At 36.2% G+C, this 22,694-nt stretch overlaps 1 protein-coding gene across 11 annotated transcripts in view; it reads left to right on the forward strand.

The window, feature by feature from the left end:
- fat1a (FAT atypical cadherin 1a) overlaps positions 1 to 22,694 on the forward strand; it is a 95,567-nt gene that overhangs the window by 12,243 nt on the left and 60,630 nt on the right. For all 11 annotated transcript variants that reach the window (XR_007185883.1, XR_007185881.1, XR_007185882.1 and 8 more), the window contains exon 3: positions 14,139 to 14,453. Coding sequence is in view for 8 of the 11 variants with exons in the window: in XM_048197458.1 (XP_048053415.1) it covers positions 14,139 to 14,453 (315 nt within the window). In the remaining 3 variants the exon portion in view is untranslated. The remainder of the gene's footprint in view (positions 1 to 14,138; positions 14,454 to 22,694) is intronic.

Consider the following 22,694-nt stretch of genomic DNA (forward strand, 5'->3'; position numbering starts at 1 on the left):
GGCATCATCAAGCTACTCGTTTGTTTTGAATAAATGACCTCTAGCTGCGAAAATTACATATTGTGACTTTAAATAAGTGCATCATTCAAGTATTTGATGTGCACTTCTTATTGGAATTTTCACTGTGAATAGACAATACTCACACTATACTAAAAAATGGCATAGAATAGTGCATAAGTATGTGAATTGGAACGCACCTACGCAGACGTTGGCATACAGACATACGTGCTTGAGCCAGGCACCATTAGGTTAGAGAGTGGCCTGTAATGCTGAGCATGCAACCGTTTCTAATCCCCTGACTCGTTGCTCAAAAATATCTGTTTGTGCATGAGACAGCAGAAAGCCAGTGGCTTTTTCCCCATTGCTGTTGCTCATGTGATTGATGATCAGAAAATGTAGACTGACTTATGATATAACAATACTTTCATAAGAAACAACATTTACAACTTCTGGTTAATATATTTCAAAGATTGAGTACTCCAAAGGCAAGGCCAAAAGTTTCAAACTCTGTTTCTAAATGTTTTAATTTATGTACTTGGTCCTTGATTTTATTAACATATCTGTTAACATCTTTTACTCTTAAGTCCATATGGTCTGGCAAGAATTCTCTTTGAAGACTCACAGCCCTACTATCTTTTTAGTATGTTTCAAAATGCATTTTTGTAGTAGCTAATGCAGCATTTTTAAAATGCTCAGTCCACTTGATAATGGCCGACACAAATTAACGACTCTGTTCCAATAATGATTCTTTTAGCACTTTTGAGACAGAAATATTTGGAGAAAAGAAATGCACTTCTAAGTACCAGCTCATAAGTGTTATTTGGTCATGAATCGTACTCCAGTGGTTAAGCCATATGGTTTTGATTTGCTAAAAAAAGAAACCGTAACATTCATTGATTCTTAATCAGACTACACTGGATATGCTTGTCTGGTTTTGATTATTTCAAAAGAACTGGATCATAATACTTAGTTCTGTGAATTGTACCTTACTGGTCACATATAATTTGTAGAATGAGTAGTGGTTTTGTGGCGCTACTGAAAATTAATAAATAATAGACTATTAGGGTAGTTTGATTCTAGTATTTTCAAAACAGTTCTTGGTTCCCAACCTCTATTAAAACTGTTTTCCCTCTTTGCGACAGGTAATGGCTGTTGTTCCTCCGACTAGTGAAACGCCACTATTCACAAAAAAGTGAATTAGTTTGATGTACAAAGCACTAGCATGTGCTGCTCTTTGTGCTATATCCCCCATATGCCCTTCCTGTGGGGAGAAAAGTTGGCTGATTCTTTCTGATGCCAGATAACAGAGGAATGTGCTGGTGGCTTTGTCTTCTCATGTTTGGCTACCTATCAGGGAGAACGGGAAGGGGGTCATCTAAAAGAAAGGGGTCATGAGCGAGTTTTCACTCCTATCATGATTTCTTCTTGCATACCTGGTACATTTTCCTCTGGCTTTCTCTTTTTCTCTTGTACATTTCCCACTAAGTGTCAAAATATTGAGCCTTTTATGTGACTACTGTCTTTGCTATGTCCATCTTGCCCTCTCATCGTCTTTTCTTTTCTCTCAGGAGTGTGACTACTACTTTTCCACTTTTTTTTTTCTGAGGGTATATGACTGACTGACTCCATGTAGTCTCTGCTTGAGCCGTGTTGCTGGGGCAACCGGATTCTGGAATGCAGGATCAGGAGTTGATTGTAGGGTGCTAAATGAAAAGCACACTTTCCCTTGTTAAAGTCGACTGCCGTCTCCAACTATCAGGTCCCATTTTTGAGAACTCGTGCTGATGTTAACTCTTGTTATTTGAATGTTCCCTAAATAAAAGCCAGTTGAGCGAAAGAAGATCGCCTGTGCCAAAAACAAACCAGCAATCGAAAAACAAACCAGCAATCGAATGGTTTTAGATGTGTGTGTGCTACAAGGCTTAACGGTTTGATGTTAAGCCCAATATTTCATACTCAAATTCCATATGTCATGGTCCAGCTCTCAGCTATACCAATTCCCAATACGGTGGGCGATGTGTGCTCACTGTTCATCTGTGATGTCACAGATTTTTATAACGAGAATCGAAGGCGAGTGACAGCAGATGTAAACATGGCGCTGGTGGATGCAGAGTGTGAAACCAGAGACGCTAACCACCGACGCGAGACAAACTGTGTGATGCATCTGCTCCCAAACTGTATCTGACTGTGCGTCAAAGTTAACTGGCATTTTAGAATTGCACATCCTGGGACTATGAATGTCATACCCACGGCTTTTCCACTCAGAGGTTAGAGATGAGAAATGAAGATGAATGCTTTTTATTTCACTGCTGGGCTCCTGCGCTTGACAGATAATCACAACAGCTTGCAACAAAAGCACAACAAATCATTGCATCATGGAGCGTTTAGCGAAACTACAGTGTTTTTGCTCGCACCTGGTTTTGAAAACTGCTACCTCTATTTAGATAAATGTATTGTTTTGTATGCATTTTGAACAAAGGGACAAAAAAAAAAAAATCATTGCATTATCCATTTACAATATTGGCTGTTTATAAGTATTTATAAAGGACAAATTAATGCCGTATTCTGCATAATTTTATCCCATAAAACTCATTTTTAATAACCAAAATTATATATTTAAGTTTTTTCTATGAAAAAAAAAAAACTTATGCCTTAAAATAACCTTAAATAATGTAACTCTACTCCCTTGCCTCATTTAGTATACGCTGTTATGTGAATATGCAAGTTAGCCCCGCCTCCACTCACACCAGTTCAGAGATCCGCGTTCTACACTCATAAGATCTTTGTTCATCTTCGGAACACAAATTAAGATATTGTTGATGAAATCTAACCGCTCAGTAAGGCCTCTATTGAGAGAAAAGTTATTGAAACTCTCAAGATCCATAAAGGTACTAAAAACATATTTGAAACAGTTCATGTGAGTTCAGTGGTTCTATTTTAATATTATAAAGTGATAAGAATACTTTTGTGCGCCAAAAAACAAAATAACGACTTTTCAACAATGTCCAGTGATGGGCCGATTTCAAAACACTGCTTCATGAAGCTTCTGAGCTTTATGAATCTTTTGTTTCGAATTAGTGGTTCGGATCTCCTATCAAACGGCTAAACTGCTGAAATTACGTGACTTTGATGCTCCGATCCACTGATTCAATTCGTAAAGCTTCATGAAGCAGTGTTTTGAAATTGGCCCATCACTAGATTTTGTTGTCCTTATTTGGTTTTTTTGGTGCACAAAAAGTATTCTCGTCGCTTTATAATATTAAGATAGAACCACTGAACTCACATGAACTGTTTCAAATATGTATTTAGTACTTTTATGGACCTTGAGAGTTTTAATGGCTTTGCTCTCAATAGAGGCCTCACTGAGCCGTCGGATTTCGTCAACAATATCTTAATTTGTGTTACGAAGGTGAATGAAGGTCTTACGGGTGTGGAATGACATGAGGGTGAGTAATAAATGACATTATTTTCATTTTTGGGTGAACTAACTCTTTAAAGCATACTAAAAACACCACATAGACACATAAACAACATTAAACCATCATTTTTTAAACCATCATCAACAGGGAGCCCTTAATTCTTTTGCTGACAACAATAGGTTTATAAGCGCATCTCATTACAAGTTTGGGAAGAGGGTTGACGATTTCGATTTTCTATTGATTAATCATGCAACACTACTTGTCGCAGTGTTAAACTTTAAAAACAGCCGTGATGGTGACGTGCGTTTTCTTCTTTCATGTCATCTTTACTGCAATCAAGCTGGCCTAGCTTTAAGGCTATGCACATTTCAGAGTTGTAGTCATAATACTGTCCATGTAAACTCAGTCAGAAACAACTAAAGTAGGAACATGTGCCTTAATTTAGAATGGTTAATTTGATTTGAACACTCTTATGTGCAAACCGTTATTACAGTGTCTGTGTTTGTTTCGGAATGTCGGTTGTGCAGCTTTGCCCCTAGATAACGGTTATGTATAAATTCATGTTCGTAATGATATGTAAAGGTGCAATTAGGAGCCTAGTTAAGAGTCAAACATCTGGGGTTTGAACCAAATGACTTTTCTATTCCCTATGTTTTACTGCCTCACCAGACTCCTCCCTTCAGTATTTTAAACGCCTTTGATCCTCACCACACAGAAACACTCCAAGGAGTGCAAGTTTATAAATAGAAAAGTGAGAGGAAAAAAGAAGTGAGGCTTTCAAAATGTCAAGACAGCACCCCATATGAAACACGCTCTCACTTCATAGTCTTATCAGCCTTCCCAAAAGAGGAGAGAAAAGATCTCTGGCATGAACTGGGACGCTAATGTGCCGGCCTAGTGATAATGCCAGTGCATACTATGTAACTGGGCAGCTATTTCATGCTTCGAAAAAATGTTGTTATAACGGAGGACAGACGCTCGTTATCAGGAAGGGCTCAGAGATTGGAGTCAATTCAGGGGGGAAAGGGCATGCTTAAAGTACAAACATGATATTTAAACAAACAGGCCGTGCTCACTGCCAGGCCTCTGCAAAAACACAAGGTCTTCTGGACAATAGGATCTGTCTGGGCATATGTCAAAAGAAGCTATCAGCTGGAATTAATAGGCTAAAGCAGGCAGAACAAAAAGAAACTCTCCTTCAATCATCGACAAATTTCTCTTTTTATGCTCCTTTTTCGTGTTCCGGCTTTGAATTTTCTTTAGCTTGCATTATACTTGTTTATTACTTACCTGTTCTTGTTTTGCAAATGTTGTGATTTCCACACACTCTTTCCTTTTAAGATGAGATTAGTGCGATATGTAGAGTGAGACTACATTAAGTCGGTTCTGCTCTTCCTAAGTATGATTTTTCCCTCCAGCTAGATGTTACAAGCTTTTTTTTTTAGTGATAGTTAGGTTGGTAGTTGCTTTGTTATCCAGGACCATATAGTGAAGACACAATGATGCGTAATGCGGAAATAGAGGGCTGACTCAAGAGGCTCCGCAAGCCTGTAATCACTTGTCCAGGATGCCCTGCAGATAAGAAGGCTATTGTGTGCCACAGTGTTTGTTAAAGTCATCAAGCACTCGTTCTTTAATTGCTTCCTCAATCTGCTATTAGAGACTGATAACCTTGGCAGTGGCAGTCCCTTTTTTCAAAATGCAAGAGAATTTTGGTCTGGAATGCATCTTTTCCCACAGATGCATTTATAGATTTTTAAAAATTATAATGAATTATAAAGTTCATACAATTGTATGAATATTTAGAGCTCAAGACTGCCCTAAATGTATTTTAATGCCTTATAAACTTAAACTTAAATATTTGGTTTTATTTGATATTTGGTTACAAATTTGTCAACTAAAATCAGCTAGGTAAAAAAAAAAAAGAAAAAAAAAAGTGTATTTGATTATTTAAAAAAGTACTTTATTATTATTATAAATGTATACATTTAAGAATAAATATAAAAATAAATTTAAATATTAGAAAATTACAAATGTATTATTTTTTTTGTGTGTTGGAGCCAGTGAAATGTTGGCGGGACAGCTATTACTACATTTCCACAAAAGTCAAAAAATGTATGTATGGGTCAATGATGTATAAGGATTTTAAAATACAAAAAATATCTATTGCATTGCAATTGTTCAAACATTAAAGGGATAGTGCACCCAAAAATGAAAATTTGATGTTTATCTGCTTACCCCCAGGGCATCCAAGATGTAGGTGAGTTTGTTTCGATCGGTTTGTGCGAGAAACCGAACAGTATTTATATCATTTTTTACCTCTAATACACCACTATGTCCAACTGCGTTCAGCATTCGCTTAGTGAGGTCTGAGGTAAAAAATATGATTTCTCGCACAAACCGATCGTTTCGTGTCTTAGGACATCAATGTGCCGTCACGAGCCGCAGGGTTTAATTTGGATTTGTCTATGCATATTTTTTGACTCTTATAAATTGTGTTACCATTGACACCCATTATACGGCTGACAGACGGCAATGGTTGTAGTTAAAAATCATAATTTGTGTTCTACTGAAGAAACAAAGTCACCTACATCTTGGATGCCCTGGGGGTAAGCAGATAAACATAAAATTTTCATTTTTGGGTGAACTATCCCTTTAAGAATATTAAAATTTTAAATTAAGTGATTTTAGTGTTTTTTTTAACCTAGATGAATTGGCCATAGCCTTAAAAAAAAGGCATGGTGTGACCGTGATTTATCTTAAAATTAATTCATTTCCTTAACATGCTTAACATTTTTTTTTTACAAGTTCTCAGTAATTAAAGGGTTTAGAAACAAAGTATTTGCATTCCGTTTTAGATTCTGTAAAGAATGACCTTATATTTTTGCTCTGACTTCAGAGTTGCCTTCTTAAATGTAGTTTAACAATTATTTTTCCTGTAAATCACATAAAACTGATAAAAATGTTTTAAAAATACCATTCACTTAAGCATGCTGTATCAGTGATTCATATTTCAGCCACAGAAATTAGATATTTTATTTTTTTAATTTAATACAGTTACTGTTATTATTGGTCACATCACATGATGTGTGGTCGCTCCAAATGACACAAAGACCTTAAATTTCATTAAAAATCTTTTTAAAGACATCAATAAGCAATCAATTTTATAAAAAAAAAAAAGCTATAAACCAGACTGTATTAAAATTTCACAGAATTTTCATAAAACAAATTTTATAAACTTTTTTTTTATATTAAAAAAATCAATTCTAAGAAATTAATTCTTTAATTCATCAAGGACACCTTAGGCTTAAATTGATCAAAAGTGACAGTAAAGACATTTATAATTTTACAAAAGATTCTATTTCAAATAAATGCTTTTGAACTTTCTATTCATCAAAGAACCCTGCCAAATAAAATATATCAGTTTCCACAAAAATATGAACATTGATAATAATCAGAAATGTTTCTTGAGCAGCATATTAGAATGATTTCTGAAGGATCATGTGATACTGAAGACTGGAGTTGCACGATATATCGCATGAGATTGTCACGCGCATTTCGTCAGTAAAGCCGGTTCCCTGATTACCGCTAAATCGCCATCACCTGCTTTCAAATGGCGCGGCATTTAATAGACAGAACCGTAGATCACTGAAAAGCCACGCAATATCGCGTTCATATCGCAGAAGAATGGATCGCCTTCGATAATGAACGCGATATTAGGGAACCGGCTTTACTGACGAAATGCGCGTGACAATCTCATGCGATATATCGTGCAGCCCTAGTAATGATGCTGAACATTCAGCTTTGATCACAGAAATAAATTTCAGTTTACTATTTATTCACATAGAAAACAGATATTTTAAATTGTAATAACATTTCACTCTTCTCCTAGCAAGCTGTAACTCCATTCTTGCTGCAGGGTCAGAATTAACAATGGCCAGTGGTTTTTACTTTGCTTGGCAGTGGCATCTGGTAAAATAGATTAAAATAGTTCTAATAAATAAACAAAAAATGACTAATAAATGCATAATTACCAAGCTGAAATTACATACTCTAAACAATTTTTTACGATACAAACATAAACTGCCTGAAATATTTTATAAAATGACCCAAATTGCATAAATATCTATTCCAAATGATACTAAAATCAAGTACTTTATGTATATAAATCATCAATTGAATATATATTTAATAATAGAAATATTTAAGTTAATTTGTAGTACAAGTATGCCTCAAGGCTTGTGCTGCACTTGCACCCCTAAAGTGAAGTGGGGTAGAGCCCTTTCAAAGCCCCTGAAAAAAAAAAAGCTCTGGGAATCGAGAGCATGATATGATTAAAGTTGAGAAAGGGGGGTGGTGATGGGAGCTTAGCGGAGGGTTCCCTTATAATACTCTAGGTTCTGACACTGGAATCTCAACTATTTCTCTGGAGTCTCGGGAAAGAAAAAGAGTGAAATGGGTGGTGGAGAGAAAAATCGCTGAGAAAGTTTATGTAAGCATGTGAGCAGGAGGCCTAAGAAGGTTGAGGAATGCAGGAGCCCGGCAAACAGAATTAACCAAGCCAGTTCAAAGAGAAACGGACGGCTTTTTAAAGTGCAGACCAGGGGAATACACTTCCTAAGCTGCCCTAACTTATCCCTCTTCTTCCACCACCTCCACTACATATGTGAAAGCCTTGTAGAGTCACTCTCTGAAGGTCAGAGAATTGCTCAGAGTTAGTCAGGCTTCGCTTTGATGATATTCGCAGCAGTTCTGCAAACGTCAAGTGCGCTTACAGGAGATGATATCTTGTGGCTTATTACGCATCCTCAAAAAAAAAAAACGATGATATTGACAGTTTTTTGAAGGCAGCTTGTCTCTTTTTGAAAATGAGCACTAGGAATAAACAGGGTTTAACATATCATAATCCTCTATTTGACAACCTTAGTAATCTTTTCTGGCTTTCTAATTTGGTGCAATTGCCAGCTCTTCGTATGCTTGCAATTTGCAGTTTCTCAAACTGAAGATGTGCCATGTGTATAACGAAGAAAAGAGGGGTTTTGTTGATGCGGACTGTTTCGTCAGCTATCATGGGCACTTATAGCCCTGTAGACTTTTAGAAAGTAAACTCTTAAAACACACTTTTCACATTATCTCTAGTTTAGTTTGTCCACCAGCAGTAGATGCACATATATCACATTTTAAAATAAATCAAAATAGCAAAGTTATTTTAAATTGTAATAATATTCACAATATTGCTGCCTTTACTGTATTTTTTTATTTTATTTTTATTTTTCCAAAAAAATGCAGCTTTGTTGAGCATAAGCTCCTAAAATCTTAGGAGCATTAAAAATCTTTTAGACCTCCAACTTTTGAACGGTATTGCTTTTAATTGCATTCAGAGGTGGGACAGTGAATAATACAAATAATTCATATGAATTCATATTTTTTTATGATGGATGTTCATATGTTATGATTTCAAGTGACAGATGGGAGATGGGAGAAGAGAATTGACCTGAGTTCTGGAATTGACCCAAGCTGGATTCGGTCATATGGCCACCAGCACAGCATGCCGGAGAACTCGTACTACCTCTGACAAGACCTTCTCTGTGACCCACATTTTGGGAAAATTGAGAAACATTAAAAAAAAGGGAAAGGAGCTTGGAGGCTGTGTTATTCCCCAATCCACTTAACATTCCCATCATTATGGCCCTTGATACTCTCAACCAGGACCGAACTTTAACATGTCAAGTCAGGATCAGAAACTCTCTGTGTTTGTTAACTCAGTGTGGAGAATGTGTTGTCATGGCCATCTTATGATCTAATCAGTCACTGGGGATGTCGACCCAGTCTGAGAATGAAATTTGCTTCCTTTCTGTCTCCCTTTGTACACACAAATATGCACACACACCTACGTGCAAGGTCAGCCATGTTGAGTCAGTGCAAGCGGTTCTCATTGTTCATTGAGGCACTCAGGTAGCTGTGAAATGCCTCGCTTCAGGGCGAAGAAATGAACAGACAAAGCAGCCAGAAAGAAAGACCTGCTTTATTTCTGTCATCATATTCCATAGCTTAAGGGCAGGTTTCACAACTTCCTCAACCACAGTTGGTTCAAAGGTGTGGCAGAAATACCTATGAAACAACTTTAATGCAGTTGTTAAGTGAATCATTACAATTACAGATGGTACAGACTCTGTTGGAAATCTTCTTGTTGCTCTCATGTGCTAAGGATTATACCATTAATTAAGCTTGAGCTTTAACACTGAGAAGTGCCTGAAGCCTTTTTTTTTTATAACAATAGCTTCTTCTCAGTCAGGGTTAGTTAGTATTGTAAAGGGCTTGTGTTTATGAATCGGAATCCTGTTTATTGTTAGGCAAATGTTCTTGCATGTCAATTTGGTCCTGATCCACCGCTTCTAGAAGACAATTGATTGTGGGCAGTTCACCTGGTAAATCCATGCTGTTGGATTTAAAGCCTATTCAGACAAAGTTTCATTATTTGTATATAGTATATAACAAAAAAGTATAGTAAATAACAAAAATCAGCAGCCCAAAGAACTTATACAAGGAGCTTGTGCCTAATGGTTTTAACAAAAATAACACAGCAAAAACGACTAGCCTAATATAAATTTCAAATATTATTAAAGACAAGTAAACAATCAGTAATAAAATAAGCACAAATAAATAGGCCTACAACTGAACAAAGTTCATGTACAGAAATTGAAATCAAATGTAATCAAATGTAAAATGGGCCTAACACTTCATAGTTTTCTTTTTATTAATAAAATATAGATGAATCTTCATTTTCTTTTGTTTTTTGTTTAACATTAATGACAGACTGCAGCCGTTTTATTAGGCTGCTGTCACTTAAGACTGAATTCACAGATCCAATATATACTGGTACACATGCATTTTTTCTGTTCACATTCACTTAAGACAAAACCGACGGTGTTTACGAGGATATCTTGACATAATTTTGTGTATATGTGTCCGTTCAAGCGCAATAAGATGCAAAAGACAACTCAATTCAGTATTTGTGCACTAGATGAGAGGACGCTTTCTGTGCATGCTTTAGATCTGTACGCAGTGCCGAAAACCGTGTTCTACTGCCGAATTGTATTCTCTTTTGCTTCTGCTTTTGCTTGAATGGTTAAAATCGCATTAAAATGCGATTGTTAAATGGAATCGAAATGCATGTGTCTTATCGAATCCCCGGTTCTTGGAAATTTGGAACCAGTTCTAAAATGGATACGCAACCCTTGGCATTGGACATGTTATGAATCAAGTCTAAAAGCCCTGAGCATTAAATTGGATCTGTTGGAAATGTCGAGCATGGCACTCATGTGGGTGGTGTGAATTCGAATCTGGCTTGCAAACTTAGTTGCCTCTCTAAATAAGTCCCAGAAATTACAAAAGTATACAGGTTTAGTGGGAGTGTGCTTGGTGAAGTCATCATCCTAGTGACTGCTTTTTAAGCAGCGGTCTTTTGAGCTTGAAAGAGCAGCTTTCTTTTGTGTGTATCCCCTGGTCATCCAAATGAGCACTCAAGCATGAGCAGTCGTTTGGCAGAGACAAAGCTCATTTTCTGTCTCACCCTTTCTCTCTTCTCCTATCACCTCTTTCTCGTCCACATCTATCGTTCAGCTCTTCTGACTCTATTTGACATGTTCTCATACCCTGCTAGCCACTTACACACACTCATTTGTCTTTGCCGCTCTTCCTTCTTAGCCAACCATCTACAAATAAAATAGTTTTTTATAAATGTCTTGCATTCAAAGTCTTGCACAAACAATTTCTCCACTCACCCTCAGTTCAGTACACTTAAACCTCTACACGTGAGTTAATCTTGAGTGCTAAACGAATCAACCTTACGGTTAAAGATGATTCATTAGGTTGCCAAGGCAAGAAACGCAATTACTGTTGCTCGTACTTGTAGTTAGGGATTTGAACAAATCCCTGCCCTAAGAATTAAAATTATGTAACTCATCCAACATTATTTGTGCTACGACATGAACGCTGCCTCATCATGTGGCTTATTTGACTATGCTATTAACTTTCTAAGTGACATAAAAATGAAAAAAAATATTAAAGATTATTTTAGCTAGTTAAACAAACCAGAACATGTTAGTAACCACATACACTACTGTTCAAAAATCTGAGTTTATTTTTTTTTATTTTTTTGGAATTAAGTCTCTTATGCAAATGAAGATTGCATTTATTTTATCAAAAATACATAAAAAAGACAGTAATTTTATATTTTAAAATACAATTAATTCCTATGTTGGCAAAACTGAATTTACTACCATCCTTGTTGTCACATGATCCTTCAGAAATCTTTCTAATATGCTGATTTTGTGCTCCGTAAACATTTCTTATTATCAGTTAATATAATAATGCTTTTTCTGAATTCTGAATTGAAAGTTTCTAAACAGCATTTATTGAAACATTATTTGTAACAATATAAATGTCTTTACTGTCACTTTTGATCAATTTAATTTGTCCTTGCTGAATAAAAGTGTTAATTTCCTTAAAAAAAAAAAAAACCTACTGACCCAAAACTTTGAACTGTAGTGTTTAATTTGCCTCATTTCTTATGCATGTTCCTTCTTTAAGAATTAACTCTGCAGAGTTTTTACAGTGCTGATCTATGGGCCACCCTACACCGATAGCCATGGGCAAGATGAAGTGAGCTATCCGTTTCCTTTCTCTCACCTCTCCTATATATTAGAGCCTTAAGATATTCATAACGTCAGGTGTTACAGATCAATGATGAATGAAAAATAAGGCCAAGAAGGTCAAATAAAACAGCCTGAGCTGCGAAAAGCAGCAGTTTTTCCTTGTCTGTTTTATAAGCAGTAAGTCTATTCTTTCTCACTTATCCCCCTCGAGGCTCCATCTAGTCCTCTGAGTTTGCTAAAGCCCAGCAGAGCAAGTTAAGAAGACAAAGAACCAGAACTGGCGCAATGCACTGTGCAAAAACAGCTCTGGAACAAATAGGATAACGTTGTCGATTCCATGTTTCGTATGTCCTTGTGCGACATAATTGTACTTTGTAACTAAAGAAAAAATCGCTGAGCTGGCTTAAATAAAGTTTGAGAGTTAGTGAATTAGATTGTATTCTTAAAATGTTTGCAACATTAACAACATCGGATCTTAAGATTTCTTAACCAACTAAGTAGAATCTTTAAGTTCATGGGCTCAAGTTTAAACGGATCGAGTTTTCAGCAACAGGAACCTTCCTGTTCTGGCAGTGGTAAACTTTGGCCAGGGAGTGTCTATCTAACTCTCTTTTTCATTCACACACACCCCACCTGCCTGCCCTGAGTTACGATGAGATCACTCAGCTACTGATAACATTACAGGTCTTTTCAGGCAAGCCACATCTTTATTGCCCTTAAACAAGCCTATGATTAATTCTGTATGATACAATAAAATATAAGTCATATACAGTAAGATACAATAAAACAGTCATTCTGCAACATAAATTATGCCGCACCTTTTTACACTAGTGTGCATGGACTGGAAAAAATGTCGAGATCACAATACAAGTGTTCTTTTTACTTTCTCACTCTTTCGCCATCATATGTGATGAATTCGACTGCTCTTTGTATGCAGACCTGCTGTTTGCTCTCTGACGGCCCCCACCTCCTCTTCCTCCCCCTTCTCATTCCTTTATGGCAGTGAATAGGCAGACTGTTGACACAGCTGAGTGCAATGCGGCACATGTGAAACGCCTCTAATGTTTTGAGATTGCAAGGTAGAGAGCCGAACAGGTGACTCTGGCTCTAAGCAAGCAAGTTCAATAAAGGCATTGTACACTTAGAGGACCATAAGACGATCTATAGGAGGTATTAGGTTCCCACTTAAACCTATCAGAACCACTTATCTGCTTCTAAGGCTACCATTATCATAGGCAAAGCATTATGGGTATAGGATATTGTGGCTGTGAAAAGTCAGAATGCTATTTAAAGGTCTACTTTAGGTTTTAAAGTTAGAGAAAGAAACACAATATGGGAAAAGTGATTTATATTCATTTGTGATGATGTCAGCCAGATATCACTTTATTTTAGTACCTGCTGCTGAATAAATGAATGATGGGTGACAAATATTCTTGTGATCAATGTGTTTCTACATTAGCTTTGGTACCTGGAAATATTTGCGTGATGTTGCATGTTATGGAGGACTAGGAACGCTAATATATATATATATATATATATATATATATATATATATATATATATATATATATATATATATATATATATATATATATATATATATATATATATATATATATATATATATATATATATATATATATATATATATATATATATATATATATATATATATATAAATTTAAAAAAGTGTACTTGAATTAATCAGTTTTGTGGCATATTTCAAACTGTTTAGTTAATTCATGTTTAAAAGCGTAGTTAAGTGTAACAAAATAATCAGCTTTCTAATTGACAAAAAAAAAAAAAATTAGGTTTTTTTTTTATTTAAATTGTTAAACACATTAACTTTTAAAAGCATTGTCTATTTTATTATATTTTTTTATTTTTTATTTTGATCAATACATAATTAGTCTCTTCATTTTATTTTCAAATGTTGCTCCTAGTCCTTCATAGCATACATGCTAATAGGTGTAATTTCAAGGAGTTAAAAAATGCCTGTTTTGTTAAAAAATGCTATTTGTCTTATGGAGACAACACTACGATTTCTTCATGTTCTCCTCAGGTGTGATCCGGACACAAGAACTGCTGGACCATGAGACCGTACCTCACTACTGGCTCACGGTGTACGCCACTGACCGCGGTGTGGTCCCGCTGTCTTCCTTCGTGGAGGTCTACATCGAGGTTCAGGATGTCAACGATAATGCCCCACAGACCTCCGAACCTGTCTATTATCCATCCGTCATGGAGAACTCACCCAAAGACGTCTCAATCATCCAGATCGAGGCGTTTGACCCGGACACGAAGTCCAGTGAAAAACTGTCCTATAAGATCACTAGCGGGAACCCCCAGGGCTTCTTCAGCATCAACCCTAAGACTGGTGAGTGTATCAAAGAGCTTTGTTTTTTATCTTACAGTCCTTCTAGCAGTCAGTTTGAAGATGGTGCTGAGGTTGACAGAAATGTTTGAAGTAATTGAATATTTCAAAAGCGGATTTAGATAAGACATAAGGCAGATTTACCTCTAAATGTCTCTGCACCCTTATTGGTCCACCATTCAAATAATATCTTAGGGTACATTTTGCTTTAAAGAATAACGTGTGCTGACATTTCAGGATCAGACACAGTGAGAAGAAAAGCATTTATTTATTTTTTGAATTGAATTATTGAATTGCACCAGAGTAAACAGGCTTTAGTATAGAATTTTTGTGTTCTGATGCTAAAAGGAAACCATGCACTTTTTTTATTTATTTATTTAAGAAATAATTACTTTTATTCTGAAAGCACACATGATCAAAAGTCACAGTTAAAAATTTACAGTCAAGCCAAAAATTATTCAGACAATTTTGACATTTTTGATATATTTTTTCTAGTGGGTTTAGGACACTGTAGTTCATTTATATAAGTGAGGATAAGAGTAAACTGTGACATATTATACCCAACAATTCTTCATACAGTGGACTACCAGTAAAATTGATAAATTTGGAATCAAAAATTATCCAGACACTTTGACCTGACCATGTTTTGCTTAAGTGTTATCTGACATAATTAAGATAATTTTTTTCTGACACAGTTTAACTGAGATCTTGTCATATTTTATTACCATTTTTTTTTAAACTATAATGAATAAACTCTATTAATGAACGAAGTGTTCAAGGTGTCTGAATAAATTTTAGTTTGACTGTAGTTGTTACAAAAATGTTATTTAAAATAAATGCTGTTCTTTCGAACTTTCAATTCAAAGAATCCTGGAAAAAAATGCATAAGCAGCACTGATAATAATTACTAATAATTGTTACTTGAGAACCAAATCAACATATTATAATAATTTCTGAAGGGTCATGTGACACAAGGACTGTAGTAACAAAGCTGAAAATTCAGCTTTGTTATCGCAGGAGTGCATTACATTTTAAAATATGTAACTATATTTAAATATATATTTGAAAATATTTAAAATTGTGAAAATAATTCTTTACTTTTTTTTTTGTTAACTGTATTTTTTTTATCAAATAAATACCTTGGTGAGCATAAGAGACTTCAAAAACATTTTTAAAATCTTACCGAGCTCAAACTTTTTGTAACAAACAGCAATTCTGTTAATTATTTCTTCAGCTCACTCTCAACCTTAGTGATTCATTTCCCAGTCAAGCATGGTTTGCAGAGCGGATTTTGTTCGTTTTAATGCTACATCAGTACAGTGAAAATGAGAGTAGTCCATCAGAGTAGACATTCATCTACAGGACACATACAAACAGACAGGAAGAGAGCGGTTAGCTGCGTCCTAACGGTTTTCTGAGATTCTTTGAGTGCCATCAATCCCAGACCTGTTTTTTTATGTAAATCTACTGAAGCATAAGGCTCAGTGAATAAGTGTACGAAGGCACACTCGCCTGCTCTCAGATCTACTGCGTGTTCTTGTTTCTCACCCTGTCTCTCGCTCCCACTGTCGCCCTCTTCTCTTTCTCACTCTCTTCATGGATCACTGTGTACGCATATGGGGTTTACTAAATGGACCCACACTGAATATTTTATACAGCTATGGTTTCCCTCCCTCATCCTCTTCTCCCCCGTAGAGTAGAACATGATTTTGCTGGCATACCAAGGAGAACGGGCATAAAAAGGTGCAAACAGCAAACTCAAAGGCCGGCAGATGTAGGAAACCTTGAAATGATTCACACTTGAAGTTCAGGACGTTTCAGAAACATGTTAGGTCAGATTACCTACCGCCTGCAATATCTTCGCCATTGTTGTCTGAACTTGTTTTAGTGCTAAGAACAAATAACTTGTAAAGCTTAACTGAGAAATACTTTGATAGCTAGTGGCTACATTCCTATTGCTCCATCAATTTTTAGGAGAAGGGAAAACAATGAGCCAACCATTGATATACACCATCTTTCAATTGTTCAGGGGCAGTAAGATATGTTTAATTTTTTTAAAGAAGTTTTCATAAATCATTTTAAAATGCTGATTTGGTGCTTAAGAAACATTCTTATTATCAGTGTTGAATACAGTGCTGTAGTGTACAGTAAGAGTATTGAGCTATAAATTAAGAATTTCATGAAAAATGTTCAGAGCATAGTTTGAGACTTTTTTTTTTTTTTTTTTTTTAGATCTTTAGATCTTAGGTAACATCTTATGTAAACTTAAGCAAAAGTCTCCATTTGCTCTACATTCATTCCCATTCATGAGGAACAACTAACGAGATCTCTTTATTTTGTGAATTTTCTTTCCTATGGGTATGGTTCTTTGAAATCCACAAGCTTTAGGTGGATGAAGTGAGTATGTGCAATGAAAAAGCCCATTGAAGCATTGATCGAATTTGTGAACCTGAAAGCAATCAGTCTGAGAAGCTGGCCCTGAACTTTTATTTGAGTTGAAGGTTTTGGCCAGTCTGTGAAAGTTGGTGGCCAGCCTGTCTCACAGTGTTTTACTGACTTGTGTGGTCTTTTTTCCCCATGCAGTTACATACACAAATGTGAAGGTTATTTTTGCTAGCATTGGCCAATGAGTTTTCAGACCAAATAAGGGTTTGTCCTCCAGCAGACTGTGTTCTCTCAGTAACTGTTCCACACTTGGATTTGCTCCAGGGAAGGAAAGAAAGAAAGGGAAGGGAGGAAAAAAGAGAGGCAGTCTGACTTTTTTAGTCGAATATTAACCATTCCAGGAGCGGCGGATGTGTGGATTATTATAAGTGCATGTTTGTGTGTGTTACAATGAGAAACAGATAAGACTTCTATTTAGAAAACGTCTTTTTGCAACACTTTTAGTTTCATGTTCTGAAGTCCTTCATTCATAGTCATCAATAAAGATGGTTCAGAGAAGTTCCTGAAATATTTGGTCTTCTTGCAAGTGCATATCAGATTTGTAGAGGAAGGGCTCTGCAAAGCATAACTGATCTCGTACAGCCATATCAGTATGTAATGTAGACGGTACATAGTTTGTCAAAAGCACAGGATTCTCACCCACCCAAACACTTACAGACTCAGACATAATATAACATAACTGGGAGTAATCAGGGATGGGTTTGTCTCTTCCTAGATAACATACAGCTGCACAGTATGTACCTGTCTGTAAATGAATAAAGTTCAATGGAGGAAAAAAAAAAAAAAAAAAATTATATATATATATATATATATATATATATATATATATATATATATATATATATATATATATATATATATATTTAAAATTTATTGTACATTTCTGTAAATGAATAAAGTTCAGGAAGGATTTCTGGAGGAAATCTGATACAGACCTAAAAAAAAAATATATGTATATAAAATGAAAAGGGAAGTTATTTTCTGTCAGTGAAAAACTTTAAATTCAGCTTCAAGGCAATGGTTAACTAAAACTAATTGATATAAAATGTGTAAATAATAGATACAAATTACTTAAAAATATCAATGAAAATTACAAATTTTGTCTTGGCAACTAATTGAAATAAGTACTAAAAAATTACTAAAATTGAAATAAAAATCAATTAAAGGTAAATAGGAGTATTTAAAAAAAAAAAAATAATAAAAATGACAAAAGCACATGAAATTACTAAAAGTTAAAATAAAATTAAAATGAATAGTATAGAAATAATACTAAAATCCACTGATTGGTTTGTTTGCTTGAATTTCCTTTAGCCCAGATTTACTTATCATGAGTGATGAATGAAAAAGATAACGCTCTCCCTACTTTAATAAGCATTTCACAATAACCAGGAGTATAATCCATTTAATCATGATGACTTGCATTACTGTTTAAGTTCTGAGCTCAGAGGGAAAATGAAAGATTCCACTTACTAACAAAGAATGAATAAAACAAACAAAAAAAAAACATCATTTTCACTACCTCCTTACTCCTTAGAATAAAAATGAAAGGTTTCAGTCACTACCTCAAATAAATGAAAGATTTTGGTCAGATTTCAGTGAGTTCCATAAAAAATAAGGTAAGAAAGAAATCTCTAAGTGGCAGCCACAGTACAATGGACAAGATATGTAACAAAATAATAAATCCAAAATCTAAAAATATAGAATCTACTCCACTTTCATGCAACGCTGCAAACCTGCAGCATTAAAGTTTGTGTTCTTTTAATTCAGCTAAGACAGGGATAGGGAACTCTTGTCCTTGAGATCCACCTTTCTGCAGAGTTTACCTTCAACCCTAAACAAACACTTCTGAACAAGCTAACCAAGGTCTTCAGGATTACTAGAAAGCTAAACTCTGCAGGAAAATGAATCTTGAGGGCCAGAGTTGCCCAGCCCTAAGTTAAGAGGTCACATTGTGAGGTTTCAATGTTCTATTGGTCACACTTCTTCACATGACGTAAATCATTGGTCAGAGTTCACCAAATTTGAACTTTGGAATGTAGAACTTGCATGAGCTTGTGTTTCCGATTTCCTGCATTTGTATGAATGGAAGTCAATGGAAAGAAAAGTGTAGTGTGACAGCCCCTTTTTTCCCAGGTAAGGCAGCACACAAGCTAGGTCTGTTCCAGCATATCAAAACCTCTTAAACTTTCATCGCTGAGAAGCAGACCTCCAGTAAGATATCCACACTAAATCTTTGTACACAAGTACCAGAAGCCATTTTGTGTGTACTTGTGTGAGAAAGAAAGAGTGTGCAGACAGTATCATAGTCTACAATGTTGTTAGTCATTTCAACAATTCATAACTTCCTTGCAAGACTTGAAAGCGCTTCATGCGATATGGCTCAAAGTAATCAAGCAATTAACTCGTAACCCTTATCACAGTTTGCAATAACACCATAGCTACCTGCATTGTTTATATTTGAACAAGGTTTCAATGAATGCTCTGTTGAATTTGGCATTTAATTGTTATCACTGTTAACCTCTATTATTGGTATTTATTTTTTTCTCTCTTTTTTTTTTTTTTTTTTTTGCACAAAATGTTACGCTTGACGATAAAACAGTTAAATATACAGCAGGCCAAACCTCAGTAATTATATGCTCAGAAACAGCAGAGCCCTGCGCTGGCGTGTCTACAAAGCTGCCCTGCAAAAAATAGGACCTGTGGGAAGAAACAGAATAAACTTGTTTTTTGGTTTGCTGGTAGATTGGTGAAGAACACATCTGCAGCCTGTTTGATTGTTTATTTCTTAGCTAGGGCTGTTGTGGTGAAGTAATTTCCCTTGCTGTGATTTTGAGTGGCTCAATATCACATAATATATGTGATATCACCATTTTTTTTTTTCTAATTTTTTTGCTATGTAAATAGGCCTACATGTTGAAGTGGCCAACAGGCATGAAGATGGAGATTCAAAAACAAAACTTTATTAATAACCCAAATACTCTGACTGAACACGCAGGAGAATAATGCAAATCACAAAATGCATAAATGAGAACTGACCAAGAACAACTGAAACACAGGGCTAAATGAACAGGGGTAGAAGAATGGAAAGTAAACTAGACACGTGAAACTAATACGTAGCTATAGAAACAAACAAGAAGATAATCAGCAAACAATGACACTGAAAATAAACAGAGCAGGGAAACAGGAACTAAAGGAAACAGAATGTCAAAATAAGGGCCCGCATAACAGAACAAAACTGACAATATGTTTGGGCTATCGTTATTTGTATAATAGTTAGTTCCGATCCTCGAATCTGACTGGACGAGAGGCTTTCTAAGACTGATATTTCACCATTATCAGCACTGCTCATCTCTGCGCGTTCTAGACAGGCTTGTCAGTCAGTGCAGGTTACATTATTGCACCATTATTATGGCAAGGGACTTTCAGTCTTTCAATGTTGCCAAGTCTATGGTTTTCCTGTGGAATTGGGCTACTTTTTAGGTTGAAGCTACACCCCAAACCCCCCCCCTCAATTTTTACCCCAGGGAATGCGAATTTTATGGGGAAACCCCCCACCAGAACGAGATTTTTACCAGGGAATTACCAGCGATCAAGCTAGTTTTGGCTGTGATTGGGCAGGTTTTGAATAGCAATTGGGCTGGTTTTGTTACTCAAACCTGGCAACTGTACTGTCTTTGAGTGAGTCATTACACTGTTAATTCAACTAATACATTCAAAAATGCTGATTCATTCATGAATTAAACAAATTAAGGTTTTGAAATTTATTTTAACTTTGATTACCACTTTACAAGGCTCAACCCACCAGCAATGTGCCACTGGGGTAAAGCTGATGTTTCATATAGAGACCAATGGCATTGATTCAATGCATTGACAAGCGCTAGCAAACGGAAAAATACCCTTTAATGTTGAAATGATGCTACGACAAAGATATTGCTTTCCTCTTCGGACATGGCAAACTTTTTTTCCGAATATATGACTTGACCTGAAGAAGGACAGATGCAGGTTTTCTCAGTCGATTTCTCTCTCACGCTCTCTTTCTGCTTAGGCTTGTTTAGTTCAAATCTGTGGAGCCTCTGTACAAATCACAATGGTACACAGTCTTAATTAAGTAGAAAGGAGCCAGTTGGCAGAAAAAAAAAAAAAACATTCTTAACTCTTATGCTGTGTTCACACCAAACGCGAATAGAGCGTCTGGCGCAAATGATTTCAATGTTAAGTCAATGTAAAGACGCGTTTACGCGCGTCTGGAGGTCTCGCGGCGCGAATGTCTAGTTCGCGCGAATGACGCGAATTGAGCGTTTCGCGCGATATGCGCGAATGGTGCTTTTTGTGCATTTAGCGTTTGACGCGAATTCGCGTCTGACGCCCGAGTTGAAAAATTTTAACTTTGCCGTAAATTCGTGCCGCGTTAACCAATCAGGAGCCTGCTTGCTGCTGTGACGGCAGGCCCGCCCGGAGACACTCATTCACAATGGAGGAACGACTGATATTATCAGTGAGCAGTCACCCAGAGATTTATGACACAAGTTCATACTTCAGACAGGAATAAAAAGGACCTCGCTTGGAAGAGTGTCGGTGAGGAGATTGGGCTACCTGGTAAGTTGTAAATACACATTTCACTTTTGAGTCACGTACACGTTTATCGACCCGCAGCCTTCCCGCGACGCTGACCTCTACGCCGCTGTTCTGCTCTCCAGAGCAAATACAAAGCGGTAGCTCTCTCGATGAACGCACGATCAACATCAGCCATCTTGCAAACAGACAACCGCCTAGCACTTGCCCCTCCCACAAGAAGCGGATTTCGCCTCGGACGCGCGTCAATTTAGCTTCAAACGCTTGTTTTTTACGCGCGTCTAGAACGAAATAGACGCATTCAATGCATTCAATGCATTCAAAATGTTCAAGCGGCAAACTAGACGCAGTTGACGCGAATTTGACGCTCTGTTCGCGTTTGGTGTGAACGCAGCATTATCATTAAGTTTTTTTTTTTTTTACACTTAATGCATGTGTATTGAATGTTAAATAAGAAGGGCTTAGCAACATCACGATTGCTGCAGTTGCTTGCATTTCTCTGTGGTTGGCTTGTCAGTATTATGGTATTACAATATTGTGCCGTATTTGTCTGCATGGTCACAAAAGCACCTTGGACGATATAACTAAGGGCTTGGATGAGAGTGTTTTTTTTTCCCCTTTTGGCAACAGCAAACAGGTCTTAGCACTGCTTTTGTGTTTCATTGAAGAGAACATGTCATGGAAAACAGGATTTTCCTTGATCTTTTGAAAAAGAGTTTATTGTACTATGTAGACATAATCGAATGTGCACAACACAAAGCTCCCACACAGTCCATTAAGACCCTTTATATAAAGATGTAAAACGACTCATTCAAAAACACACATCTATATGAGCACATTTCATCCATCCACCCGTCCATCTGTCCAGATGGATAGAGGGGTAAATAAATGAATGCAATATCTATATTTAATTACCTCTCTTTTTATTTATCTCCTTATTTATTTGTTTTTTATTTGTAGATGGATAAATATGGATATATAAACAAATAGAGAGAGAGATATTAAAGATGTATTAAATATTTTCTGAAATCAGACAAAAAGTACTTCAGGTAAAAGACAGTCAGACAATAAAGAAAATGCAAAATACAGCCAACTTAAAATTCCAGCTCATAACATCTGAAGACTGTAATTTTCTCTGACACCTGTGCACCACAGCCACACTCAACAAAAAGCACTAGAATTTTCCATGGAGATAGCTGGCAGAGAAACATGGATCCCTGTTGAATT

Source organism: Megalobrama amblycephala, linkage group LG7 (assembly GCF_018812025.1).
Source record: "Megalobrama amblycephala isolate DHTTF-2021 linkage group LG7, ASM1881202v1, whole genome shotgun sequence".
Lineage (NCBI taxonomy): Eukaryota > Metazoa > Chordata > Actinopteri > Cypriniformes > Xenocyprididae > Megalobrama > Megalobrama amblycephala.